This window comes from Gouania willdenowi, chromosome 9 (assembly GCF_900634775.1).
Source record: "Gouania willdenowi chromosome 9, fGouWil2.1, whole genome shotgun sequence".
NCBI lineage: Eukaryota > Metazoa > Chordata > Actinopteri > Blenniiformes > Gobiesocidae > Gouania > Gouania willdenowi.
This window is the reverse complement of record NC_041052.1, coordinates 33,721,729-33,746,553: the sequence shown is the minus strand read 5'-3', so window position 1 is coordinate 33,746,553 and position 24,825 is coordinate 33,721,729. Positions and strand designations below refer to the sequence as shown.

General features: G+C 37.4%; 1 protein-coding gene across 6 annotated transcripts in view; it reads right to left on the bottom strand.

Annotated features, from left to right (window-relative positions):
- Nucleotides 1-331: 331 nt before the first annotated feature.
- Nucleotides 332-24,825, bottom strand: part of LOC114469592 (uncharacterized) — an 84,804-nt gene continuing 60,310 nt past the window's right edge. For 3 of the 6 annotated variants that reach the window (XM_028457228.1, XM_028457229.1, XM_028457233.1), the window contains 10 exons: nt 23,861-23,955; nt 21,332-21,553; nt 18,984-19,163; nt 18,790-18,889; nt 17,642-17,773; nt 8,731-8,817; nt 8,444-8,542; nt 6,074-6,115; nt 1,287-1,322; nt 332-932 (listed from right to left, as the gene is read on the bottom strand). In XM_028457228.1, the coding sequence (XP_028313029.1) occupies nt 932; nt 1,287-1,322; nt 6,074-6,115; nt 8,444-8,542; nt 8,731-8,817; nt 17,642-17,773; nt 18,790-18,889; nt 18,984-19,163; nt 21,332-21,553; nt 23,861-23,955 (994 nt within the window). In that variant the 3' untranslated portion in view covers nt 332-931. Of the gene's footprint in view, nt 933-1,041; nt 1,323-6,073; nt 6,116-8,443; nt 8,543-8,730; nt 8,818-17,641; nt 17,774-18,789; nt 18,890-18,983; nt 19,164-21,331; nt 21,554-23,860; nt 23,956-24,825 lie in introns of those variants that run through there. The other 3 variants (XM_028457231.1, XM_028457232.1, XM_028457230.1) reach the window with 3 other exon arrangements.

Genomic DNA, 24,825 nt, shown 5'->3' with positions numbered 1-24,825 from the left:
GAAGAGGAACCAGATGGTATGTAATGGCAACGGGTAGCTTTATTGAACAAAATGTGGCAAACAATAGTGAAAATGGGCAAAATGTGGCAAACAATAGTGAAAATGGCAAAAACGTGGAACAAAAAGGGTCGAAATATAGGAAAAAAGAAAACAAGTGGTATTTATTGGGCAAAAGTTAGCTTATTTGGGTGAAAAGTGGCCAAAAGAAATTAAAGAAAGAACAAAAATTTGATAAAAGTGAAAAAAACTTGCATAAATGGACAAAAAATAGGGAAAAAAAGGAATATTTAATGGTGAAAGGAAACTAAAGTCTGAAAAAAGTGTCAGAGTTTGAAAATGGGATCAAAGAAAAAGGTCAAAAGTGGTTCAGAAGTTTTCCCTTTTAAGGTTTTCTGGGGGAAGAATAATTTAAATGAAGACATAAAAAGCCACACGATGAGAATCACTGACTTAATGACGTCCTAATCTACGTCCCAGTCCATCCATGGTGATGAGTTTAATATAAGACTTAAAAAAAGCTACAATTCAGGCAATAGTTAATGCACAAACAGTATAAATACAATGTTTCAGTGAAACAATGCTTTTAATGTTCTTCAAATGACAAAAATAAAAGAGAATAGTTCTTTTATAGTTCTCTATCATGTATATACGGTGCAAATAATCCATTCCCTACACAGTGAGAGTCTCTTCCAGTCCTGCACACTCAGCACTCACAGCAAAGCCTTTTCCTGTCAGTTTGCACCGCAGCACTTTTTCTCTCTGCTCCAGTCGCTAATGCTGCTGCTATAGTGATGCACGTTACGTTACCAGCTCAAAGATAGCTTTCACCTTTACACATGCTGTGGTAGAAGAATACAGCACGATGCAGGAAGAGGAAAGAAAGGCAGCAGACGGGCATCCAGTGTCAAACTGCTGAGTCGTTCCTGTCAACTCTGAGGAAGAGACGAGACAAGAAGGAAGAGAAAAACTACTACTCATGTTTTTAAAAGGGAACAGTTTGTGAAACCAGAAAAAAAAGGTTGCATTTGGGTGAAAAACATACGCATATTTCAATCTGGGATGCTGGGTTTTATAGCGACTCATCCATATTTCAAACCTTTTCTAAGCAGTTACACAAAGGCTCTTTGAGACCACAGTCATCTGTGTTCAGTGATGCATATACAGTAGTTGTGTAGTTGTGTGTCATTTGTGTAGCTCTAATATTCAAACTTACAGAGGGGCCACTGATTTATCGGGATTTATAAACTCTTTGGGGGGGGGGGGGGGGGGGGGTGATAATGGCTTACCATTTAAAGACCACGTCTTCCAATTCAGTATCCAGTCTGATTGTGCGTTGGGTTAAAAGGCAGAAGCAGAAGTTAGTGAAGATGTGTGTAAAGTAGCAGGATGATTGTGTTGTCAGAGCACATGCACAGGCTGGAGATTAGTCAACATCGGAACTGGCGCTAGGTAGTGCCAACTGATGGATGTTTCTGACTATTAACTAGTAGTCATGTGTGGCCTCCCTGTCTAGAGCTATGATGAATCTATTTATGATGATGTAAAAAAATCTTAATATCTAAGTCAGGGGTCATCAACCTTTCTGAAACTGTGCTATACTGAATCACCCAAAGGGCTACCAGTTTGATAAACACATCTAAAATACTAAATGTTCACAGTTTCACTTTAATTATAGAGTAAGAAAATGAAGGAAGACTAGTAGCTTAAAAAGGTGGTAAACCTTTAAGTTTCAAACATCGTCTTCTTACATTCTTCTAAAACTCGATGGACTCTCCCTTAACATCGCGGCTGCATGGGCAAAACAGGCTCCTCCTACACACAGTTTTTAGGATAAACAGGATTAGAACCAACTAAGCTTTGGCACCAGCAATAGCAAAGAACGAAAACTCAGTTTTTTTGGCAGAGCTATAACTAAGTTTCATTTTGCAAAGCATCGCATTAGTTCAGTCAATTTAACCCGGCCCCACCAGCTGACAGTAGCTGTTAAACAACTGACAGCATCATCCCCTAATTCAGTTAATCATCTAGCTGATCATGTTCCATGCTTCCATGTGGTTAGAATTAGTCACAGCGCTGCATTTAAACCACTGCGACACGCCTACTTCCACACGCTTCGTCCGCAAACACCTCGCAAACCACCCCCACCCCAGCTCCTCTTCTTCTGTCTAATTAAACAGTGTCCCCTGTTGCCATCTAACATCTGTGCTTCTATTCCAGGGGTCCTGCTGACCGCTCTCTCTGCTTATGCCTTTCCATGTAGTTCATGGAAGAGCGAGGGGGAGCTCCCTTCACTTCGGGCTTTCCACGCAGCTGCTGGAATGGCAGAGAGGTCCCAGGACAGAGCCTTACCGCCAAATCTAATCATTTTAAATATGAGAAATATGTATGGTAAATTGGAACATTTTGAGATTTTATTTATTACCACAAAAAAGTACTGAAAATTGGTACCGGGGAGTCCCGATACCAATTCACAGGTACCGAGTATCGGTTCAAATGTGAAAGTTACTCATCCCTAGTTATAAAGATCATTACTTGAATGGGATTAAACCAGCGCTCACAATAAATGATCCAATGGATGCTGAGAAGCTGCTTGGAGATGCACACAGAGTCAGCAACAAACTTCACTGTCATAAAGCAGAGAAGCTGATCTTCATCAAGAACTTTAATGCACTGCTAGAGACCGATATGTAACAACAACCCAAAATGTAATAACTGGTCAATAATTAAACAAAAGTGGTGAGCCTAGAATGAATTAAAATTTTTTTTAATAAAACCCAAAATGTTACAACCAGTCGATGCCCCATTATTACATTATGAAAAAAATATTTTTCCCCTAATATTGTAATAATTTATTACATCACAGAGTGAGTCAAAGGGCTTATTGCTACAATGTAGTGTAGTTTCACACACAAATGCACATGCGTACATATTTGTGTGTGTGTATCTACTATATATATATATATTTATATACTGTATATATATATATAAACAGGTGCTGGTCATACAGCCCAGCCCAGGGGGAAATTATTTTCGTTACAGCTCCAGATATACAAACAATAAATATCATACAAGCCACATCTATTAAAAACAATATAAATATAAAAATATAAAATGTCAACTGTACAGTTTAATTATGTGAGTGCAAAGTGAAAGTGCAAAAAGAGCAAAATTACGTGTTTGAGTCAGGTTACAGAAGGGGGGTGTCTGACTATCGTAGGGAGGCGTTACAGAGTTTAATGGCCACAGGCAGGAATTATTTTCTGTGGAACTCATTGGTGCTTCTGGGTAAGAGGAGTCTCCCGCTGAAAGTGCTCCTCTGCTGGGCCAGTGTGTCATGGAGAGGGTGTGTGACATTATCCAAGATGGACTGAAGCCTGGACAGCATCATCCTCTCAGCCACGGTCGTAAGGGTGTCCAGTTCCTCCCCCATGACATCACAGGCCCTCCTGATCAGTTTGTCTAGCCTGTTGTTGTCTGTGACCCTCAACCCACTGTCCCAGCATGTGACAGCAAAAAAGACTGCACTGGCCACAACGGACTCGTAGAACATCCTCAGCATTGTCTGGAAGATTTTAAAGGACCTCAGCCTCCAAAGAGTCGGCTTTGGCCCTTTTTGTAGACAGCTTCAGTGTTTTTAGTCCAGTCCAACCTATTGTTAAAGTACACCCCCAGATACTTGAATTCCTCTACAACAGAGGTCTCCTTCTCGTGGCCCGCGAGACAATAATTTGTGGCCCGCAGGACAATGTGAAAATGTAATGTTAGTGCGGGCCGTGTGTTTTATACTGTATTGTAATGACGTGACTCAAGCCGTTATCAAATGTTTATCAGCCTTTAATGGAAGTCGTTAAAACAGAACGTATTCCTCATTCTCCGCTTACACCCGCCCTTCCCCAGCCTCGCAGCCAATCAACACGCAGAACACATGTACACAAAAACAACCATTGGCAGAGAAAGCTGCACGTAACAACAATGCTTCAAATGTCATGGAAAACCACAAACCCTGTTAAATAGGGATGTAACGATTAATCGTAAGGCAGCTAAAAATCGATTCATAGGTATCACGGTTGATATCGATTTTCTGAAAATTGAAGTGTAGGCGACGGGCAGAGTCTGCAAATACTTTCTTTCTGGCCGCCCTCTACTCTTAAATATGTTAATAAATGATTCATTACCCCTTAAGCACCGAAAGAATATCTGTAATATTACTTGAATATCTGCAAAAGTCACGTTTTTCTATTAGCTCTGTCTGCTAGCATAGCTTCTCTTCTTCACTGCAAGATATCTGCATGCCAACCGACCACTATTACCAGCGCCCTCTGCTGGTCCAAACAAATATGACGTAAATCAGTGTAATCACGGTTTTTTTTTTTTTTAAAGTCCAATTGTTAAGGCACAAAATACATTTTCAGTTGCACTTTTAAAAGAAAAAAAAACAATTTTGCAGTTTTGCATTGTTTATTATAGAACCAGAATTTAAATTAATAGGATTCATTTTCATTTGTATTATTCCTTTATTTATTTCATTCAAGATTTATTTTTAGTTAAATTGCATTGTTTTGAATTGTTTATCAAGGAATTTTTTTGACAATGAAAAATAAAAGAAAAATTTGTCTACAGTCCCATTTTGTAAAATAAATCGTGAGAGAATTGTATCGTGAACTCAGTATCGTGAATCGAATCGTATCGGGAGTTGAGTGAATCGTTACATCCCTACTGTTAAACGTTAAACTAGATGTGGAACATAACTCAGTAACATAGGACCCAGTCTGTTACAATATGAATGGCACTTTACAGCATTGTGCGTTGATGATGTCACCAATCGAAGCACACCTCCGATGGAGCCACCCACCCAGCCAGCTCGCACCCGCCGTCCCGCTTCCGAGGCTGGGGGCTCATAGGGGACCTACCCGCCTTGGTTATAGTCAACAAAACATCGGTGTTGGCTAAAACGTACAGCTGATTCCATGGGGTTATTATAGAAAATAAAAGCCAGTAAATAACCCCCCTGGCTGTGTCCCATGGTTTATATCGGCTATAATCGGCTAATGTCCCACTGTCCCAACGGATTGTAAACGCCCCACTGGTGATCGCTTTTTTTCCGCTCTCTATCTCGGTACTTTCTACCATCTACAAATGTCATGATGTTCATGTCATCACAAAATACATGAACATTGAGCGCAAAAAGAAAGGCGATTGCTGCCGAGTGGTTCATTATTAGTGGTTCATTAGTGGTTATATATATATATATATTTATAAATATGTAACCTTGAGTAATGTAAATTAATTGACTAACAATATTTGACACGAGAAGCAATGTTTTTCATATGACTAAATGAAGGAAAAAGTTTTTATGTTTTGTGTTCAGCTTGTTACATATTGACCAGTTGTAACATTTTGGGTTTACTTATATTTTTTTTTAAAATAACAATTCAGGTATTGTTACATTTCGGGTCATCGTTACATATCGGGCTCTAACATATACTTTGTGTTTCTAGAAGAGAACATTTGTCTTTTTCAGCAGCCCAGTCAGTTATAGGCCTGTACAACAATATTTAATGTCAGCATAAGTGGGGTCAAGATGAACATTTTATTTTATACTGTGCATTGTTGGAATGTTAAATAAATGATGACATATATTTTTAATTGATATATTCTTTGAAGTATTAACATTAATTTATACATTTGTAATGCTTTGATATTAATGAGGTTAGTACACAATGCAATGGTACTAATAATATGCATAACAATTTCGGTTTTCGACCTTGGTTTCCTCATTTTCGGTGCATCCCTAGTTTTAGTTGAGATCATCTGAAGCAAAGCCTTTCTGTGATTATTTCTAGGGATGAAAGGTGAAATAAAAACAAAAAGAATGATTAAAGGAAACCCTCCCTATTAGAGAAACATGCCAAATTAATATTGGATTCTCTTTGGGTTAGATAAAAAAACAGCCCCAGATGATTCACGGGTTAGTCTGAGCGTTAGAACATTTACATGAGCACTGAAGAAAAGTCTGACATGTAAAATAAAAAAAAATAAAAAATCCACTATACAGGCAGGTACAGGGATTTACCTCATACATGCAAATTTTTGTACAGCCCTCTCCTCGTCATACCTTGGACAGAGTGAAAAATGTGTGAAAATACCTCAATTACAATTTAGAAAAAAGTATTGTTTATTCCTTTGTAGACTATGTATATGTATATGTACTGTATATAATACCTAATCATCAGGTTTCACTTTATTCCAGTGAGAAAAAACTTTAAAGTCAGGTAAGGCAAAGATTTGATTATACATGATGGTTTTCTGCCTGCGTAATGTCATTGGTTAGCTCAGTTGTACTAACTTATAAGTGAGAGTAATGCGTTGAAACAAATTTGTTATGCTAATAATCAGCAAAGGTTAAAGTTATGGAAAGATTAGATGACATTTAACCTTTCTGCACCAAATGATATACTATTCCATTTAAATGTTGAATACACATCCTAGTTTTTAGTTTAAAGAGGTGTTAATGTCCAGGCCAAAGATGGGCAACATTTATCATAGTGGGGTCACAAAATTCACATTATCAAACCTCATGTCAACATTTCACATAATGACCAATCCCAAAGTTAAAACAGGACAGCTCAAAGGGTTTTGTGTATTTTTGTTTTCATATTTTGTGATTTTCTGGGGGGTTTTTTTTCAACATTTTTTTTTTTTATTAAAATGTGTATTCTTTATTTAATTTTGTGCATCTTGTATGTCTTTGGAGTCATTTTGTTAGGTATTTGTGTTTTTGTGGTTGTTTATTGAGTGTTTTCCGTGTACATTTGTTGTGATTTTGTTTTTTAAGAGCAATCATTTTTGGCTGGTTTCAATGTCATTTTATAAATTTTTCTGAATTTTTGTAGTTCACTTGTAAGTTTTAAAGTAAATTTTGTGTATTTTTCTTATTATGTACTGGTATATTTTTTTTCTCTAATTTTGTGTGATTTTATTGCTGTTTTGTGTGTTTTTCTGTTATGTCTGTGAATTTTTGTAGTCATCGCAAATGTTTTTCAAGTAATTTTGTGTATTTTCTTTGTAGTTTTGTATTTTTTGTCATCTATTTGTGTTTTTGTATATTTTTCTCTCATTCAGTGTATTTTATGTTATTTTATATTTTTTTCTGTATTTTTTTAGTCCACTTATGTGTTTAAGTAAATTATGTGTATTTTTGTTATTATGTATATATTTTTTTCTGTATTTTGTGTTTTTGTTGTTGTTTTGTGTGTTTTTATGTGTATTGTTGTAGTCATCTCGTATGTTTTTTTAGTCATTTTGTGCATTTTCTTTGTAGTTTTGGTGTATTTTTTGCAGGTATTTGTGGTTTTGTTGTTGTTTATTGAGTGTTTTTTGTGTCAATTTGTGTACATTTGTTGTGATTTTGAGATATTTTTTTAATCTCATTTTGTGTGCTTTTTGAGTCAATTTCAGTTCTTTTGTGTTTCAGGACTAATTTTTGTCTGGTTTTTGTGTCATTTTATACATTTTTCTGCATTTTTGTAGTGTGTTTTAAATTTTGTGTCTGTTTGTTGTTATTATGTATATTTTGTCTCTCATTTTGTGTGTTTTTGTTGTTGTTTTGTGTGTTCTTCTGTTACTTCTGTGTATTTTTGTTGTCATCTCGTATGTTTTTGGAGTCATTTTGTGTATTTCTTTGTAGTTTTGAAGTTTTTGTTATGTAAATGTTTTTGGTGTTGTTTATTGAGTGTTTTTGGTGTCAATTTGTGTACATTTTTTGTGATTTTTTTGTTTCAGGAGTCCTTTTTGTCTGGTTTTTAGGTCTTTTTTATACATTTTCTATATTTTTGTAGTGCACTTGTGTGTTTTAAAGTTCATTTTTCTGTCATTTTGTGAAATACTAAATAACATCTCTTAATGAGATGTGTGCTGAGACATTATTGACCAATCAAAAGTCTTGTAATATAATAATAATAAATATATATATGTATATATATATATTTATTTTTAATTTTTTTGAATTGACTTGAGAAAAGGAAGCATAAGGAAAATGACCGCCTCCATCAGATATATAAAAAGCAGAAAACACCATGATCAACAACATTTTTAGTGCTAAATATTCTGTTAAAAAGAAAACTGACTAACAATCTAAAGTCAGTATGACTATTATTATGTTTGTAAAGGCAGAACTTTTGGTCAAGGTTTTGCTGTGGATCAGTCAGCTTACATTATAGCTTATGTGTGAGCAATATTCCTCTCTAAGCTTATGATGTTACTACAAAGATGACAAACTAAACGACCCTACACAAACATTGAAATGTCATTATGTGCCTTTGCATTTTTTTGGATACACTTTTAATTTAAATGGCATATGGCATAATAGGATTTTGTAAAATGAGGTTGTTTTTTCATAGTTGACATTTTGACATTTGATAATCATGAAAACAATCAGACTCACTTGATGATGCTGGATGGAATGTGGATGTACTCCATTGGAATGATTTCTCCCAGCTCCCGCAGACTATTGACATATTTAATCTTGCTGCTAAACTTTGAGCTGCGTAAACAAGAAAAACAGTTCAAACTCAACCACAGCATCGCAACAAGATATTAAGTACAATTTAAAACAGCATTAAGAAAGTAATTTTGTTTATCACATATATTGTGTTTTTTGTAAGTTTTGTACAATGAACTTTTCTACCATAGACGAAAATAAAACAGTCATAGAAAGTGCCAGAAAGTGACCTTATGAAGGGTCGGGTGATTCCCACCAAAGTGCGTATGAACCAAGAAGGATGAACAATGATGAACATCTTGAGGTTTTTCTTTAATCTGTAACGCAGATGAGCATTATTTTGTCAGCGCAGATTCGATTTAAAAAGCTTAAAACAAAACTGGCCGAAACACAAGACAATATTTGGACTCCTGAGGGCACTTTTTATACCAGTTTATACAACTGAAAGCAAAAACTCAGTCATCTAAAGTTGTATTTTGAACTGATATTATCAAAACAGTGTCAGATGATTTATCTTATTTCTACCTTTGTACATCTGTAAAAAAAACAAGCTGTCATTGAAAAACACAAAATAAACCCTCACATGCAGGTTTTGTGACAATATCACTTATTTGAACACAATTTTTCCCTCACTGTATTTTGAGAAAATCCTTAAATCATCCCTTAGTACAAATTCATACTTATTCTGAATAAACAAAGATATAACACCACCAAACTGGTTTAATCTGACATAATGACAGCATATTTTAAATATGCTATATTGTCTCTTTCCAAAGCTGCTTTCATTGCTGGAAAAAGTTCCTTCCTTTTTTGACAAACATCTTCAGTCAAATCCTCATTTATGTAGATTTTAGTTTCATGTTCCCATCCACAACAGCAGCTTTATCCTTCATAGGCAGAAATCTCACCACAATAGGACATGGTCAAGCTCTTTCTGAGTTTGCATATTTCCCAGCTCTATGTAGACAATCCAGCTTAATTTTAAGATGATCCAGTTGTAATTTTTTAGTAAAAAGCTGTCTCACTTTCCCTTGAGTTTTGATTGGTCCTCCAAAGCTCGTTTTGGTCAAAGACATCAGTAAGACTTCTACAAGTTGAGTTCAGATCAGATCGAAGCTCATCACAGTTCTTTGCCAAAGCAGAGGATCAAGTTTTATAATCATCAAAATCCTTTTGAGTCAATTTCAAACTCAATTTAAAGTCATATTTGCTTTGACAAGGCATCAATTCTCCTATTCTAGACATGTTTTGAAGCGTCTCTGCTGCTGTTCAAGCAACATTTGATAAAAGTCTTTTGATTTTTTTATGTTGACAGATTTTTTTTTTTTTTTTTTTTTTTTTTTAAAGGATTTTTTTGGCTCTAGTGGCCTTTATATGACAGTTGCTAGACAGGAAGGGGGTTAGAGAGAGCAGGGAATGACACGCAGGAAAGGGTCCCAGGCCGGGAATCGAACCTGGACCCGCTGCAGGTGAGGAACTATGGCCTCTGTACATGGGGCGGGCGCTCTACCCACTGAGCTAAACACCGCCCCTGTTGACAGATTTTTAACTTAAACCATGTATCAAATGCAGATAATTCCACATTGGTTTGGTTTATAAGAGTACTTGCATTATAATTAGGTATAACTAAATATGCATCATTAGCAAACATTAATGGAATAAGAGCTTGCGAGACATTACATAGATTATTTACATAAATCAAAAAATAATAATGGTCCTAACATGGATCCCTGTGGGACACCACAGTGAATTTGTACCCTATCAGAACTGCAACCTTTGACAAGCCATCAATTCTTGAATTTGAAGAATCAACAATCACGTATACACATGTTTTGAAGCTTCTCTCTCTCTGTTTATGCAAGGTTTTCTAAAAGTCTTTTCGTTGATCCAACAACTCGCATACATGGTGACAAACTCTTCAGTGCGATTGCTGTTAGCCTTTGGTGGCATGGTGGTGGTCTTTTTTTTTTTTTTTATAATTTTATTTATGAAATGCAAGTCACAGATATAACTGTATACAAAAGCATACAATTTCTTTTCTTTTTATACAATTGAACAATTTGGACAAAAAAGACAAAAACTTGATCCAAACAAAACAAAGAAAGCCCCGCCCTCCCCTCACCCCAAACCCCTGAGCCTCTTAAATAATTACCGTGCAAATATGACTACAAAATAGATATGAAAAAGTACATACAGATATATACACTTACCTCTGCACAGCACATACACCCCCACATATACACATGTCCACACATATTTAAGTGCACATGTGCAGCTACACATCTACACATGAACCATGCATGTGCGCATTCTCATACCTGCCTGAATAGCTGTCAACAACAGTACAGAATGAATATCGATGGCTGCCCACTCCCTGGTTGTTGATGCGGAACCGCCATGCTGGCATATTTTATAATGAATATGTTGTGGGGGGGTCATCTGCTCATTGTTTTAAAGAATAGTTGCCAAAATGTGGACAGTTTAGGACATGACCAAAACATATGAGTGAGATTGCATGGGGTTTGAGAAGATCTATTGCAATTTTGGTCAACGGTGTCTGGATAGAGGGTTGAAAGTTTCTCCTTGCTATAATGTAATCTATGCAGGACCTTAAATTGTATGAGAGAGAGTCTAGCACAACTGGACAACGAGTTAACAGCCCTCAAGGCCCCCTCCCAGAAATCTTCAGAGAAATTAAGTTGTAGTTCTGACTCCCAGTGTACCTTGATTTTATTAATAGATTCGCTCATAGGAGAGAGTAATTTATAAAAGAATGAAACATGGCCTTTTGTTAAGGTTTTAGCCTTAAGAATCAAGTCTATTCCACTGGGTGTTGGAATCTGTGGGAATGATGTAGTGTGCATTTTTGCAAAGTTCCGCAGTTGAAAGTACCGGAAGAAGTCTGATTTATGTAGGTTAAGAGTAGAGATTAATTGATTAAAACTTGCAAACACACCATCCATGTACAGGTCTCCCAAATTACATAATCCCTTCTTTTCTAAGGTGGCAAATCATGAGTCGGTCTTCGCTGGAATAAAGAGATGATTATTGCAAATAGGAGATGCTAGAGGGACAGTGAGCCATCCAAGGTGATGCCGTATTTGTGCCCAAATTTTAAGAGTTCCAACAACAACTGAATTAGAAGTGAAATCTGACAGCGTGAGGGGCAAGGTACTGCAAGCCAAAGCCAACAGAGATGAGGAACATGAGACGGACTCACTTCGGTACCACTTGAGGTGAGGGCTTGGGAACCATGCTATAATCTTGTTCATAGTGGCTGCCCAATAGTAGCCAATAACATTGGGTAGCCCCAGCCTCCCAATTGATCTATCCCTGCAGAGCAGTGTTCGATTTGCCCTCGAACGTTTATTAGCCCAGATGAATGATGAAATAATACCATTTATGGCTGTGAAAAACGATTTCGGAAGAAACACCGGGAGGCATTGAAAAACATACAAATATCTCGGTAGTACATTCATTTTAATTATTTGTATCCTACCTGCTAAAGATAACGGCAGATAGTCCCATTTTTGTAAATCTGATTTATCTGCAGCTGTCAATTAGGTCAAATTCCTCTCACGCATAGTTCGTATAGAGTGTGTAATTGTAATGCCAAGGTAGTTAAATCCTGTGATGGCTGGTTTGAAAGGAATAGATGAGGGAGGTATGTCTTTGGCTGACTGGTTTATTGGGAAGTATTCACTTTTAGAGATGTTAAGTTTATATCCAGATATGCGACCGAAAGAGTTCAACAGTGTCAGGATATGAGGAATGCTTTTCAGAGGATTTTTGACATATAAAAGCAAGTCATCTGCATATAATGAGACCCGATGTTCTATGCCCCATCTTTCAATACCCTCAAATCCTGCTCTCCTCTTCAGAGCAGCCGACAACGGCTCAATCGCCAGTGCAAACAGCAGTGGTGATAACGGGCACCCTTGTCGGGTGCCCCGCAAAAGTGAAAACGGCGTAGAGCGTTGATTATTTGTGCAGACTGAAGCATAAGGAGAAGAGTAAAGTAGTTTGACCCAAGAGATAAGATTACTATTAAACCCAAACTGTTGCAGGGTAAAGAAAAGATATTCCCACTCCACCCTGTCAAATGCCTTCTCGGCATCGAGAGATATTATGGCCTCTGGGACATTAGAGGGGGATGGTGAGAGGAAGATGTTAAGGAGCGTTCTTATGTTAGAATATGAATGTCTTCCTCTTATAAATCCTGTCTGGTCATCTGAAATGATCAGGGGCATGACGGACTCTAATCAACGAGCTAATAGTTTTGCGAGTATTTTATCATCTACTGGAAGGAGTGATATTGGGCGGTAGGATGCACAGTTTAGTGGGTCTTTACCCTTCTTGAAAATGAAGGAGATGGAAGCTTGCATTAATGTGGGTGGCAGGGTGCCTTGTTGAAATGAATAATTAAACATGTCGAGTAAAAGTGGAGCTAACTGATCTGAGAATTTTTTAAAGAATTCGACCGGGTATCCGTCAGGACCAGGTGATTTGCCACTGTTCATTAACTGTATCGCTTCCTTGATTTCGGACAGAGTGATAGCAGTGTCTAGTTTCAGATTATTTTCAGGTGAGACCTTGGGTAGGTCTAGATTTTCAAAAAAATTATTTAGTTGATTTCTATCCGTGTGAGATTCTGATGTGTATAGCTGGGAAAAGAATGACCTAAAAGTACTCTTTATTTTGTCCGGGTCAAAAGTTATGGAGCCTGACTCGTCCATTATCTGGATAATTTGATTCGTAGCGGATCTCGTTTTAAGCTGACGTACTAATAGGTGTCCACCTTTGTCCCCGTGCTCATATACTAGTCCCCGAGAGCGAAGGAGGAGCTGTTCAGCTTCAGTGGTGAGAAGGAGATCTAGTTCGGTTTGAAGTTTTATTCTTTCTTTGTACAGGTCCAGTGTACCCGTATTTGACAATCGATTATCCAAGTCTCCGATAGATTCCTCTAGCTCTTTTTGCCGGGACCTCCGTAATTTATTTGCATGTGAAGTGAAAAAAATTATTCTACCCCTCAGATAGGCTTTGAGAGTGTCCCATATTATAGACGGGGAGGTTTCATTATTTATATTAGTTTCACAGAAGAATGTACTAGAGTCCGAGATGTACTTACAAAAGTCAACATCTGCTAGTAAAAGAGGACTCAGACTCCAATGTCTGAATCCTTTTGGTTTCATACTAAAATGGAGGTCCAAAATTACCGTGGAATGATCTGACACTGTGATGGGTAAATACTGAGTAGAGATAATTGCTGAGGAAAGTTTTTTATCTATCAGGAAATAGTCTATACGGGAAAAGGAACGGTGTACATGAGAAAAAAAGGAGTATTGCTTAATGGAGGGATGTAAGAGTCGCCAGGGGTCAATAAATCCGTATTGTGCCATAAATGTGAAAAAAGCCTGGGACATTTTAGTTGGTGTGGCTGATCGTGTGACAGACCTATCTAGTATCGGGTCAATTACACAATTCATGTCTCCTCCCATTATTAGCAGATGAGAGTCTAAATTGGGAATGGTAGCAAATAGTGAGCTTACAAAATTGTGATCGTCCCAATTGGGAGTATAGACTGATACTAGGATTACTTGTTTTTCATATAATGTCCCCGTGACAACAACATAACGGCCGCTTGAGTCTGTCAGTACTCTATCTGGGTTAAAGTGTACATTTTTCCTGATCAATATAGCCGTACCCCTTGTTTTCACATTAAACTGAGAATGAAAACATTTGTCAATCCAAGGCCTATTTAATTATCTGTGATCTGCGTTACATTGCGTTACAGATGAGTCTCTTGAAGAAACATTATGTCGGCATTGAGGTTTTTGATATGGGTCATAATTTTCGTACGTTTGATCGCAGCGTTTAGCCCACCAGTATTTAGCAGTAGATTGGTAGGTCAACTCCAGGGAGCAACAGCCAGAGGTGCATGTGAACCTCTGCACAGAGACAGCACAACATGAGATGAAGACAAACAAAAAACAAAATTCTAAGTAAACAGTTTCAGGTAAAGAGGTTCTTCCCCACCCCCCTTCCCCATTCCCCAACTCTTCTTTCCTCTTCTTCTGTCTGTCTCAGCTCTGCAGCTTCTTTATACTGTTTGAAACCCCCAAAGTCCTTTGTGTGAACCTTGAACATGTTAATAACTTTTGTACAACGCGTAGATAGATATGGGAGAGGTTTTGAATACTCAGTATAAATCAATAGCAACAATGAATAGAAAATTAAATAAAGTAGAGTAAATAATGAAAAGAAAAATAAACAAGTAAAATTTAAAATAATAATAGTAAAGTAAAATAAATAAATAAAATAATCTTGTGCGATGTACGTATAAACATTTGAGAGGTATTGAATACCTGAAGCGATTAAATAGTCACAACATGGTGAAAACAAAGTAAAGCAAATTAAAAATACTAATAACAAAAAAAATAAAAATAATAATAATAAGAGATACTGAAATACAATACATTAAACACTTGGATTTGAAAATTAAATGGTCAATTGTAGTAACAATTCCTCCCTCATTATATACATAGAAAAATTATAGTAGTTTCTCACCATGTAGTAACTTAACAGCACAACATCATCCTATGAACTATTATCCAGCTACACATCAGAACAGTCAAACAGTGAGGCTTCAGGCCTGAGCTCCACAATGTCCAACACGACTCCAAACCTCTCCAAGCAAACAAGATAACCAAGTATATTGTCCAAATAAAGTAAAAAATAAATAAACACTGACTGGTGCTAAGACACAATAGGTTCCCGTTTGAAACAAGCAGCTTCCCGATGTGTAATGTTCATTTTGCCCCCTCTTGTAAGGAGGCTAGGTTACCTTAGCCCACATCAACGGCCGGTGAGTTAGCACCTAAGCTAATCAGGCCTCGAGGTTTGTTGATAATCGGCCGCGAAGACTGAGGCCTCCTCCGGAGATGAGAATCTCCTCCTCGCTCCGTTCTCTAGGGTAATCTGCAGTCGGGCCGGGAAAAGGAGTGCAGGCCGAAGGTTGAGATTTTAGAGCTGGGCCATCACCACACGGTATTTAGCCCGTTCCTCGGCGACCTCTGGCGTGTAATCCTCGAAGATCTGAATTGGTGACCCCCGGTACTGGAGCTTCCCTCGGCTTTTACGGGCCTCTCGGATGATCAATTCCCTGGTCTGATAGCAATGGAGACGGACTATCACCGGTCTCGGTCGGGAGCCTGGTTGTGGTTTGGCGGTGAGCGTCCTGTGGGCTCTGTCCAACTTAGGAGGAGACTGTAGAATCTGGTCACCAAATATCTCTGCCAGAACGTCAGTGAAGAAAGTTGGGGTCTGGGGCCCTCGATGGATTCAGGCAAGCCGATTATTCTAATGTTATTTCTGCGGCTGCGGCCCTCCAAATCGATAGCCTTAGCCGTTAGCTTGGTGTTGTTAGCCTCAAGTGCCACACACTTCTCCTCCAGTGCCCGGATCCGCTGGTCTTGCAGCTCGACATGGGATTCTAAAGAGTCTATACGCTGACCCTGCTCTGTCATCGTTGACTGTATTTTTTCAAGTCTCATTTCCAAAGCGGCAAATGAAGCTTTAAAGTCGGCTGCGAGGCTTGCTCTGTGGGCCTCCAGCATGGCGGCTATGCTAGTTAGCACTGTGTCGCTATTAGTCGCAGAGGCATCCGCTTCTGTCTTTTTTCCCTTCTTTGTAGCTTTCGACATCTCTCTGGGCTGGTTTAGGTTTAGATAATAGTTATAACCCTCGAAGCAGGTTGGGGGTTTTAAGGAAAAAGTAGATTTTCAAAGTTGTAGCTGCGGGAGACAGAGACGACGCACCCTATCCCATGTTCACCCAAACCGGAAGTCCATGGTGGTGGTCTTTAAGGCCCAAAACTTAGTTCCACAAAGGCAAAAAGGTGCCACAGTAATGTTTTGGTGATAAAATGCTAAAATGCCAGTCCTTGGTGACTGCAAAAGAGAGTTACCGGCATACAAGCAAGTAGTTGTACAGGATTCCAAATGTTTTTTCTTGGATTCAAAAGTACCATCACCTATATTGTTTAAAAACCTTCAAACAAAATGTTGAATTTTTTTTTGTTGGCTCTTGGGTCCAGTACACTGACAGTTTTTTTTTTATATTATTATTATTAATTTTTTTTTTATTTTATTTTACAGTTGCCAAAGAGATATACAGACATAAACATGCATTATTTCCCTCATATCCCTCCCTCGTAAGCAATGACTGAATCTACATATATTTTAACGTAATACATAAAAAATGAAGAAAAAAAACCCTGCTCTCCGCAGCAACATTCATGTTTCAGCTACTGTATGTCTATTAGACACCAGACACATCTCTATTATCATCACTTTTAGTACCAGGAACACCAAGGTCCTATATTACTGATTACATTTTAGAGAAAACTTCCATGCTTGAAAGTATTGGATTCCATAAATCTTGAAAACTTTTACCCTGTCTATATTTTTCAAAAGTAAATTTCTCCATTGGTAAAAATTCTGATATTTGGGACAGAAATGTCTTGAAAATTGGAGAATCCTTCCAGATTAAAAGTATACATTTCTTTGCAAAGTATGTTATTGTAATTAATAGTCTACATTTCCTCCTGTCAAAAGATCTTGCGTATCATTTAGCAAATATGAGTTATTAGGTTTCATATCAAAGACTTTTTCTCGTGTTTTTTTTGCGTAAATGAATGGATTGAGCTCCGGAACGTTTTCAAACGCTAACATTCCCAAAACATATGCAGAAATGTTCCATCCCCCACTTTGCATCGAGAGCACTTAATAGATATGTCTTTTGTTCATTTTAACTGGTGTCAGGTACAATTTATAGATACATTTGAAATGTGCGTTTTTAAACTTATTGCTAGTAAATGTGAAGTATGTACATTCACATGTTTGACCAGACATCATCTTGAAAAGTCAACCCTAAATCATTCTCCCAAGTTTTCTTTAACAACGTTAATCCCTGTTTTTAACTAGGAGCTGTTTTGCCTGTCCTGGCAATTATGATAAAGGACTGTGACTAAATAAAATTAGATTATTTTGATATTCTTATGACTTTCCTATGCCAAACTTTTGCTTACACAAATGTGTACTTTGCACCCATTTGATGTATGTGGGTTAGTGTGGCCCTTACCTTCTGTCAATCATTTGGTAACACCTTTTCATCCAAGAGAAACCAGGCATCCTTCTGCGCGGTGTTGCACCATTCAGGTAAACGATGATGTAATCTTCTGCTACCATTAGCTCCAAGGTGCTGATTACATACCTACACACAAAGGACCATTACTGTATGTTTACATTACATATTTGTTTAAAAACCTTTCAACAGAATGTCGAATGGCTTTATTATTGGGGTCCAGTACACCGACAGTTTACCAATTGCATTCTGACTTAATCCTTGTTTGAAACAGGTACAAAACCTCAACTCAGCCACTGGTATTAACACAGAAAAGAGCCATGGGAATAATTCACACATTTCTTATTCCTACAGTTTAAAACTTAAAATTTCTGTGACATTGTAGAATTTAAAACTGCAAAAATTTCATACAAAGCAAAAAAATAATCTACTCCCAAAAAATATCCAAAACATGTTCTTCTAAAGAGAGGGGACTTATAAATTAAGGGGAACGTTAAAATTAAAACATTTAAGTGTTCGAACAACATTAAAAAGTTTTTATGTGTCAATTTGTGGAGTAAAAACTATAGAACAGAATAAGTGTGGAGCCAGAACAATTTTCAAACATAATTCAATTTAAAAACAGGTATAAATAAATGATGAAAAAGAACAGGACTAAAGAAGGGCTTTACTGATCACCAGTTGTTGTTTTTTTCTGTTTTGAGTAATACTGATTAGATAAGGACTATTTGTGAATATGTAGATTTGTTAGTATGATGATAGATGGGTAATTAGTTGTAATTTTAGTCATCGGTAGTGAATAAAGGGGTAGGATTAAATAAATGTACACTTTTTCCTACTCCTTTTCGCACATGTAAACTGAGAGGTTTAAGTGTTTGTGGATAATATCAATGCTATATTTCTGCTGTTGTCATTCATCATTTTTTTAATTTTTTAAACTATTGTTCTGCCAGATATCAATCAAACAAGAGACTGCTTACATGAATAGATTGTGTTTTTATGACCCAGATCACAGTTAAGGGAAATCCTTCATTAACAAAGGGAAAATGGATTTTACTAATCCACCATACTGCTGGGACTCCTGATGGGAGTCAGTGTTGTAAGAACCAGTCGTTCAGATCCACAATGAGTGAAATTTCACTTACAAGAAAAGGTTTTCCATCACATAATTGTAATTGTCACAGTCGCTGTCAGGTAAAAAACATGCTGCGAAAACAATGATGGCGTTATGCTCCGCGTAATAACCTGAAAACACAGACGAGAAATGATTAAAAAAATGGTTTTATTCAACAATAAACAGCATTTGGGATGGACTTTTGCTGGAGTGATCCTCCTGTACCTCCGTGTGAAATGACTCTCTTATACGGCTCGATGCACTTCATATCGATGCGATGCTCCTGCTCTCCAATGACCACGCTCCTCCACAGCCTGCTGTCCCTGCCCTCCTCAGCTGCTCCGTGGCCCGTGACGGGGACACCAGAGGCAGCTGCTGCATTCATACTGGACTCTTCAGAGTCTCCTGTTCAACAGATCAGGGACGGGTGAGTTTCACAAAACTGCAAAAGAAGTGTTGAAACCAAACACAAGAGGCTAAAAAGTTATTGGTCACAATACACATAAAGGCTGACATTACGCGGTCATTATCTGTCATTAGCATGAATAAGGTGTCATGAAGGCTGTCATTAAGTGTCGTTTGCTAAATTAGCACACCTTTGGAGCTATGTTGGCATTTTTTGGGTTAGGGCAAGTGTGTCAAACTCAAGGCCCGGGGGCCAAATCCGGCCCTTTAGAGCAGTGTTTCCCAAATGGGGCTAGGGGTACACGATGGCACTTCAGGGGGTACTTGAGAGAGAGAGAGTTAGGGGAAAATAACAAACAAAGTGTCAGTCTTGGTCCCACCCCAGGCGTGAGATAACTGGAAAAGATTAAAACTATAGGAATAAATACAGGAGCCACTAAATTAGTGTTTTTCAACCTTGGGGTAGGGACCCTACGTGGGGTCGACTGGAGTTTAAATGGGGTCGCCTTGAAATTTCTGAAAATTTAAAACAAATTTTTGAAATATATGTCTAGTTCAACTAAAATGCAGCAAAAAAAAAAATACATATCTAAACTTAAACATGATCAAAAACTAATTTTATCTTTGGGGTCACGATCCAAAAAAGATTGGGAACCACTATACTAAATACCATTTCTTTCCACTTATTTACAAAATGATATTCTTTGAAATGTTTGTAATCACTTGTTCATTCCATCATTATGCTCTATAGTTGTTTTTAAATAGTCCTCTAAGCAAAACGTTGTAGTTGGACATAGGAGGACATGGATTCAGAAATAAGAGAAAGGTGGAACTTGAGCCAGTAAAGTTTGAGACCTGATATTTGTCACTTATGGCCTGAATATTGTGGGCACTTTACATACTATATGTATTATTTATACGTCAAAGTGCGAACTTGGGAACATTCATGTTGAAATTCCTTGTTTTCCCACCTAAGTATGATTATGATGATCCCACTGAAATATACTTCCAAGTTTCCCAAGATGCATTTTGAACCGACAGAGTTAAAAACCTGAAGCACACTGAGGCTAAATATCTCTGATGATTCTCCGCCTTTACTTTGAAAGTTCTGAAAACGTTTGAAGTGAGAAAGTGACCAAGTAGAATATCAACATGTGCTCATTTCATCCATAAAACTCACTTATACGCACTTCATTCACACATTTCAGAGATTTTCAGAGACCCTCCATTGTGTTACTGACCAAACATCCTGTTAACTTCAAAACAAGAGCCCTATTAACAAAAGGGTTAAAAATCAAAATCAAGACAAGAAGAGATGCTTTTATTTTAAAAAGATGTTTAATTTTTAGATTGAAGCCAGTCCCATTTTATGTTCTGCTCACAATGCATCATGGGACAGTTGAGTATGACTAGTGTGCCCACCGTGCATACTGAGAAAATGTCCCCATGTAGCATACGTGCACATACAGTAATTTTCATGTCTTTCTGAGTCGATTTGTGTATTTTTGGGTATGTATGTTGTTCTTGGATTTTTGTGGTCCCATTGTGTATTTTTTCTCCTGTTGTGTCTTTTGTTTTGTGTGTATTTTTGTTGTTTTGTGTATTTCTCCATTTATTTTGACGTTTTTGTAGATTTTTTTTGTGTTCTTTATTGTACCATCGTGCATTTTTTCTCCTGTTGTGTATTTTGTTGCCCTATTAGGTATTCGTGTTGTTCTTTTGTGCATGTCTCTGTTAATTTGTGTTTTCAAAGTAATTTTGTGTATTTTATTGCTGTCATTTCGTGTCACATCGTTACTTTTGGGGCCACTAGTTGCCCATGTTTGTGATACACACACAAGTTTTTGGTTTTTTTTAATAGGAGAAAAAACTAAAGTGGTACATATTGAGCAGCTGTTTGTTAATAAATATGCCTGTGTGGCATTTTATATCATCAAATTTACTCCAAAATAGTTTTTTTCTGTTCTGACTGTATTTGAACTAAAAATATCAAGATTTATATCGTGAATCGCCAATATTGAGATTTAGGTTTTGGTCCATATCGCCCAGCCCTATCAGTACGTTAGAATGCCATTTCAAACACAACCTGAATGTGTGCGATTCTTGTGCTTTACCGTCGACTACGAAGCCAGTTTAAATGTAATAATGCATGTACAGGTGTGTGTTACCATGTCCATCAAAGTCCACTGAGTCGGCTTCATCGGGCGTGTCTAACTCATCTACGTTGACATCTAGGTCGTCCCCCGTATCCAACGCGTCCTCCTCTGTGTCCAAAGCATCTTCAGAAAGCAGTGAACCTTCGCTGTGGTCCAGAGACACATCCATGGGAGGGGCCGCCAACTTCCTCCTCTGATTGGACCCCCCGGATATATCCACTGAAGACGATCGTTCTTAATGGAGCAGGACGCATTTCAAACATATAGAATTATTACATTTTAAACCAATGCAAAAAAACAAACAAACATGTTTTTACATTTAAAGCTGCTGGTAATTTTGTTTTTATTAGATAAAGACATAATGTAGATAGATCAGTGTTTCTGAAATGAGGGTACGTGTAACCCAATTTTAAAATAGCTGAATATTAAAATATTCAGCTATCTGCTGTCTTTCAACTGTTTTCTTCCATGTTTCCCTATCTTTAACTTTAATATATATACAGCCCTTAAACTGACTTTTCCGCTCTGATCCCAGTTTTTAAGTGGAATGGATGGATGATCTTCTGAATTCCCTCATGCAGCGTACTACTGCATCCTCTTTCTTCAGGTAATGTAAATATTCTTGTTTTATTTTTATTTAAAACAACATAATCTTGTATTTCTATACTTTCACTTTGTGAATTATAAATCTAGTTCAACTAAAATGCTGTATATATATATATATATATATATATATATATGTGAGCTTAAATATGCTTAAATATGATCAAAACTAATCCTAGAAAAAAAATGTCTTTGGGGTCACAGAAATTCTGGATATCACAATGGAGTCACAATCCAAAAAAGGTTGGGAACCACTGCACTAAATACTGTTTAAAATGTGTTTTATCACTGGTTCATTCCATCATTATGATCTATGGTAGTTTTTAAATAGTTTTCTAAGCAAAATGTAGTAGTCGGACATAAGGGGGAACTCGATCATTAAATCAAAGACCATTTGCTCAAACCAAAAATGTAAAAAGGTGGAAAGTTTGTTTTGATCTTCACTGTAAACTTTATATAACCATGTTGGGAAAGTTTTGTGCATTGCATTGTGGGATGTGGAGAATTTTGGGGCTTACACAGAAAGATCTGAATCTGACGAACCTGACTAATACCAGGAACAAACCAGAACAAAAATGTTGCCAAGTCGATCACTTGATCCAGATCCTTGTCTGGCAAAGAAATCACAATAAGAATGAAGTAAAAACACTTCTATGGATCCGTCTACAGTAGTGTACCCCTAGAGGTATGCAATGGCACTACGGGGGGTACTTGAGAGAGGAAAATGAACAAATTAAAGCATTAAAATATGGGATTTTATACATTTTATATGTTTATTTTTAGTATAAAATGATCATCACACTGAATATTACCAGCAATAACAAAAACACACAAAACAATAGAAAAATACACTGAATAAAAAAAACAACAACATACTCAAAATGACACCAAACACACACACACACACACACACACACACGCAGACGCAGACACAGACAGACACAGACACACAGACACACAAACACACACACACACACAAGGTCCAGAATACATGTCAGGTATGAACACAGCAGGTCTCTCAGATCAATGGACACAGGTCAGATAGTGGAGACCAGAGCTCACAGTAAACATGGTGATGCTTCTTTTAGTTGTTATGCTGCAAAGAAATGGATCAAACTGCCACCAGAGCTGAAGTCAGCATCACATGTGAACATTTTTAAATCAAAGTTAAAAACTCTCTTTTTCTCTACTGTGTGTGATTGAGAAGGAGATTTTTGGTCATGTTGTTGTTAATGTAACGTGTTTGTTGATGATTTTAAATGTTTTTGCTGCTGATGTTTAATGTTCTTATTGATTTTAAGCTGTTTAATGTTTTCTGGTACACTTTTTGATCATGTAAAGCACATTGAGTTGCCTTGTGTATGAAATGCGCTACAGTATACAAATATATTTGCCTTGTCTATAGTTGTTTTTTCACAGAATTTTTAGCAAAATGTTGTAGTCGGACATAAGGGGGAGTTGGATTTAGAAATGAGAGAGAAAGGGGGTACGAGAGCCCAAAAAGTTTGAGAACCACTGGTCTACAGGACTCCACATCCCAAAATGCAATGCGCAAAACTTTACTGACAATGTCAGCAAACAGAATCTTTACAGTGGATAATAAGTTAAGGTTTCATTTATTCAGACAACTTCCTGAAAAAAGTTATCTGAATAAATGTAACTTTAACATATTACAGTGGACATCAAAACAAACAATCAGGCGGCAATTTCAACCTTTTACTAGGGATGTCCCAATACTGTCCCAATATATATATATAATATGTTAACTGCAATGACAGGCGACCATGGCTCAGGTGGTAGAGGTGTCATCTTCTGATCGAGAGGTTGGGAGTTACCATTTACCATAACTACGCATGTGTAACCAATTATAAATATGCCATAATTGTAATGAATTATCAATTACTCGATTACAGTTATAATTGAGCCCAACCCTGTCACCTTCTCTGTTGTCCAGGTCCTCAGCAGCGTCCTCACTGGAGGCCATCTTCACCATCATCCCTGCTGCAGCTGCAGCTGCTTCCTGTTGGGACTGTCTGCTCGGAGACACCAAGAAACAATAATGAACCACAGCAAAAAAGATCATGGCTATAGCTACTGCCAGCAGAGGCACAAACAAACACAGTAGAGGGACAAACAAGACAAAAACAATCATCTACACACAACGTGCTCCAATCACACAGTTCCCATTGCACTGATAGAATTTAAAATGTTTTCATTCGTCTGTGGAAGTAAAAAGATCAGAGCTGAGATGAAGCAGATGGAGAGAAACGGACTCACTGCTTGTTCCCAGGCTGCACGTGTGGGCCCAGGACACAATACTGAGCAGTGTTGCCCCCCACCCCACCTCCCCCTACAGCCCCTCTAACACTCATTAGCATAAAGCTGGACAACAATGGAGAAAAGCATTACACAGAGCCCGAATGAACACACACACACACACACACACATAAACGTTCCTCTTCCACTCTGAAAAACTGCCTTGTTGCACTTCTACCTTATCCTAATCATTCCCATCAAGAGTTGATAAAAATCGGATCATGTGACCACCTGATTATCATAAGGGCTGTTGTGTGTGTATGTATGCATGCACACACAGGCACAGTTAAATGAGTGATGCTTGCCAATAGAAATGATGGGGGCGGGTCATGAGAATCCCAGTGGTGCAGCACATTTTAATTTTTAGGGTCTTGATAATAATTTAGTAGTTTGAAATCAAGTGGACCTTAGACTTTAAGAAAAAAAGACCAATTTCATCATCTTTAATTTGCACTTCCATGTATATGCAATATATATGGCACAAACAATATCCACTCAATAAATGACGTGTCATGTCGTGATCTGCAAATATTTTTGCGTTTCATTGAATTTTTTAATTAAATAGGGCTGAGATATGTATCTATATG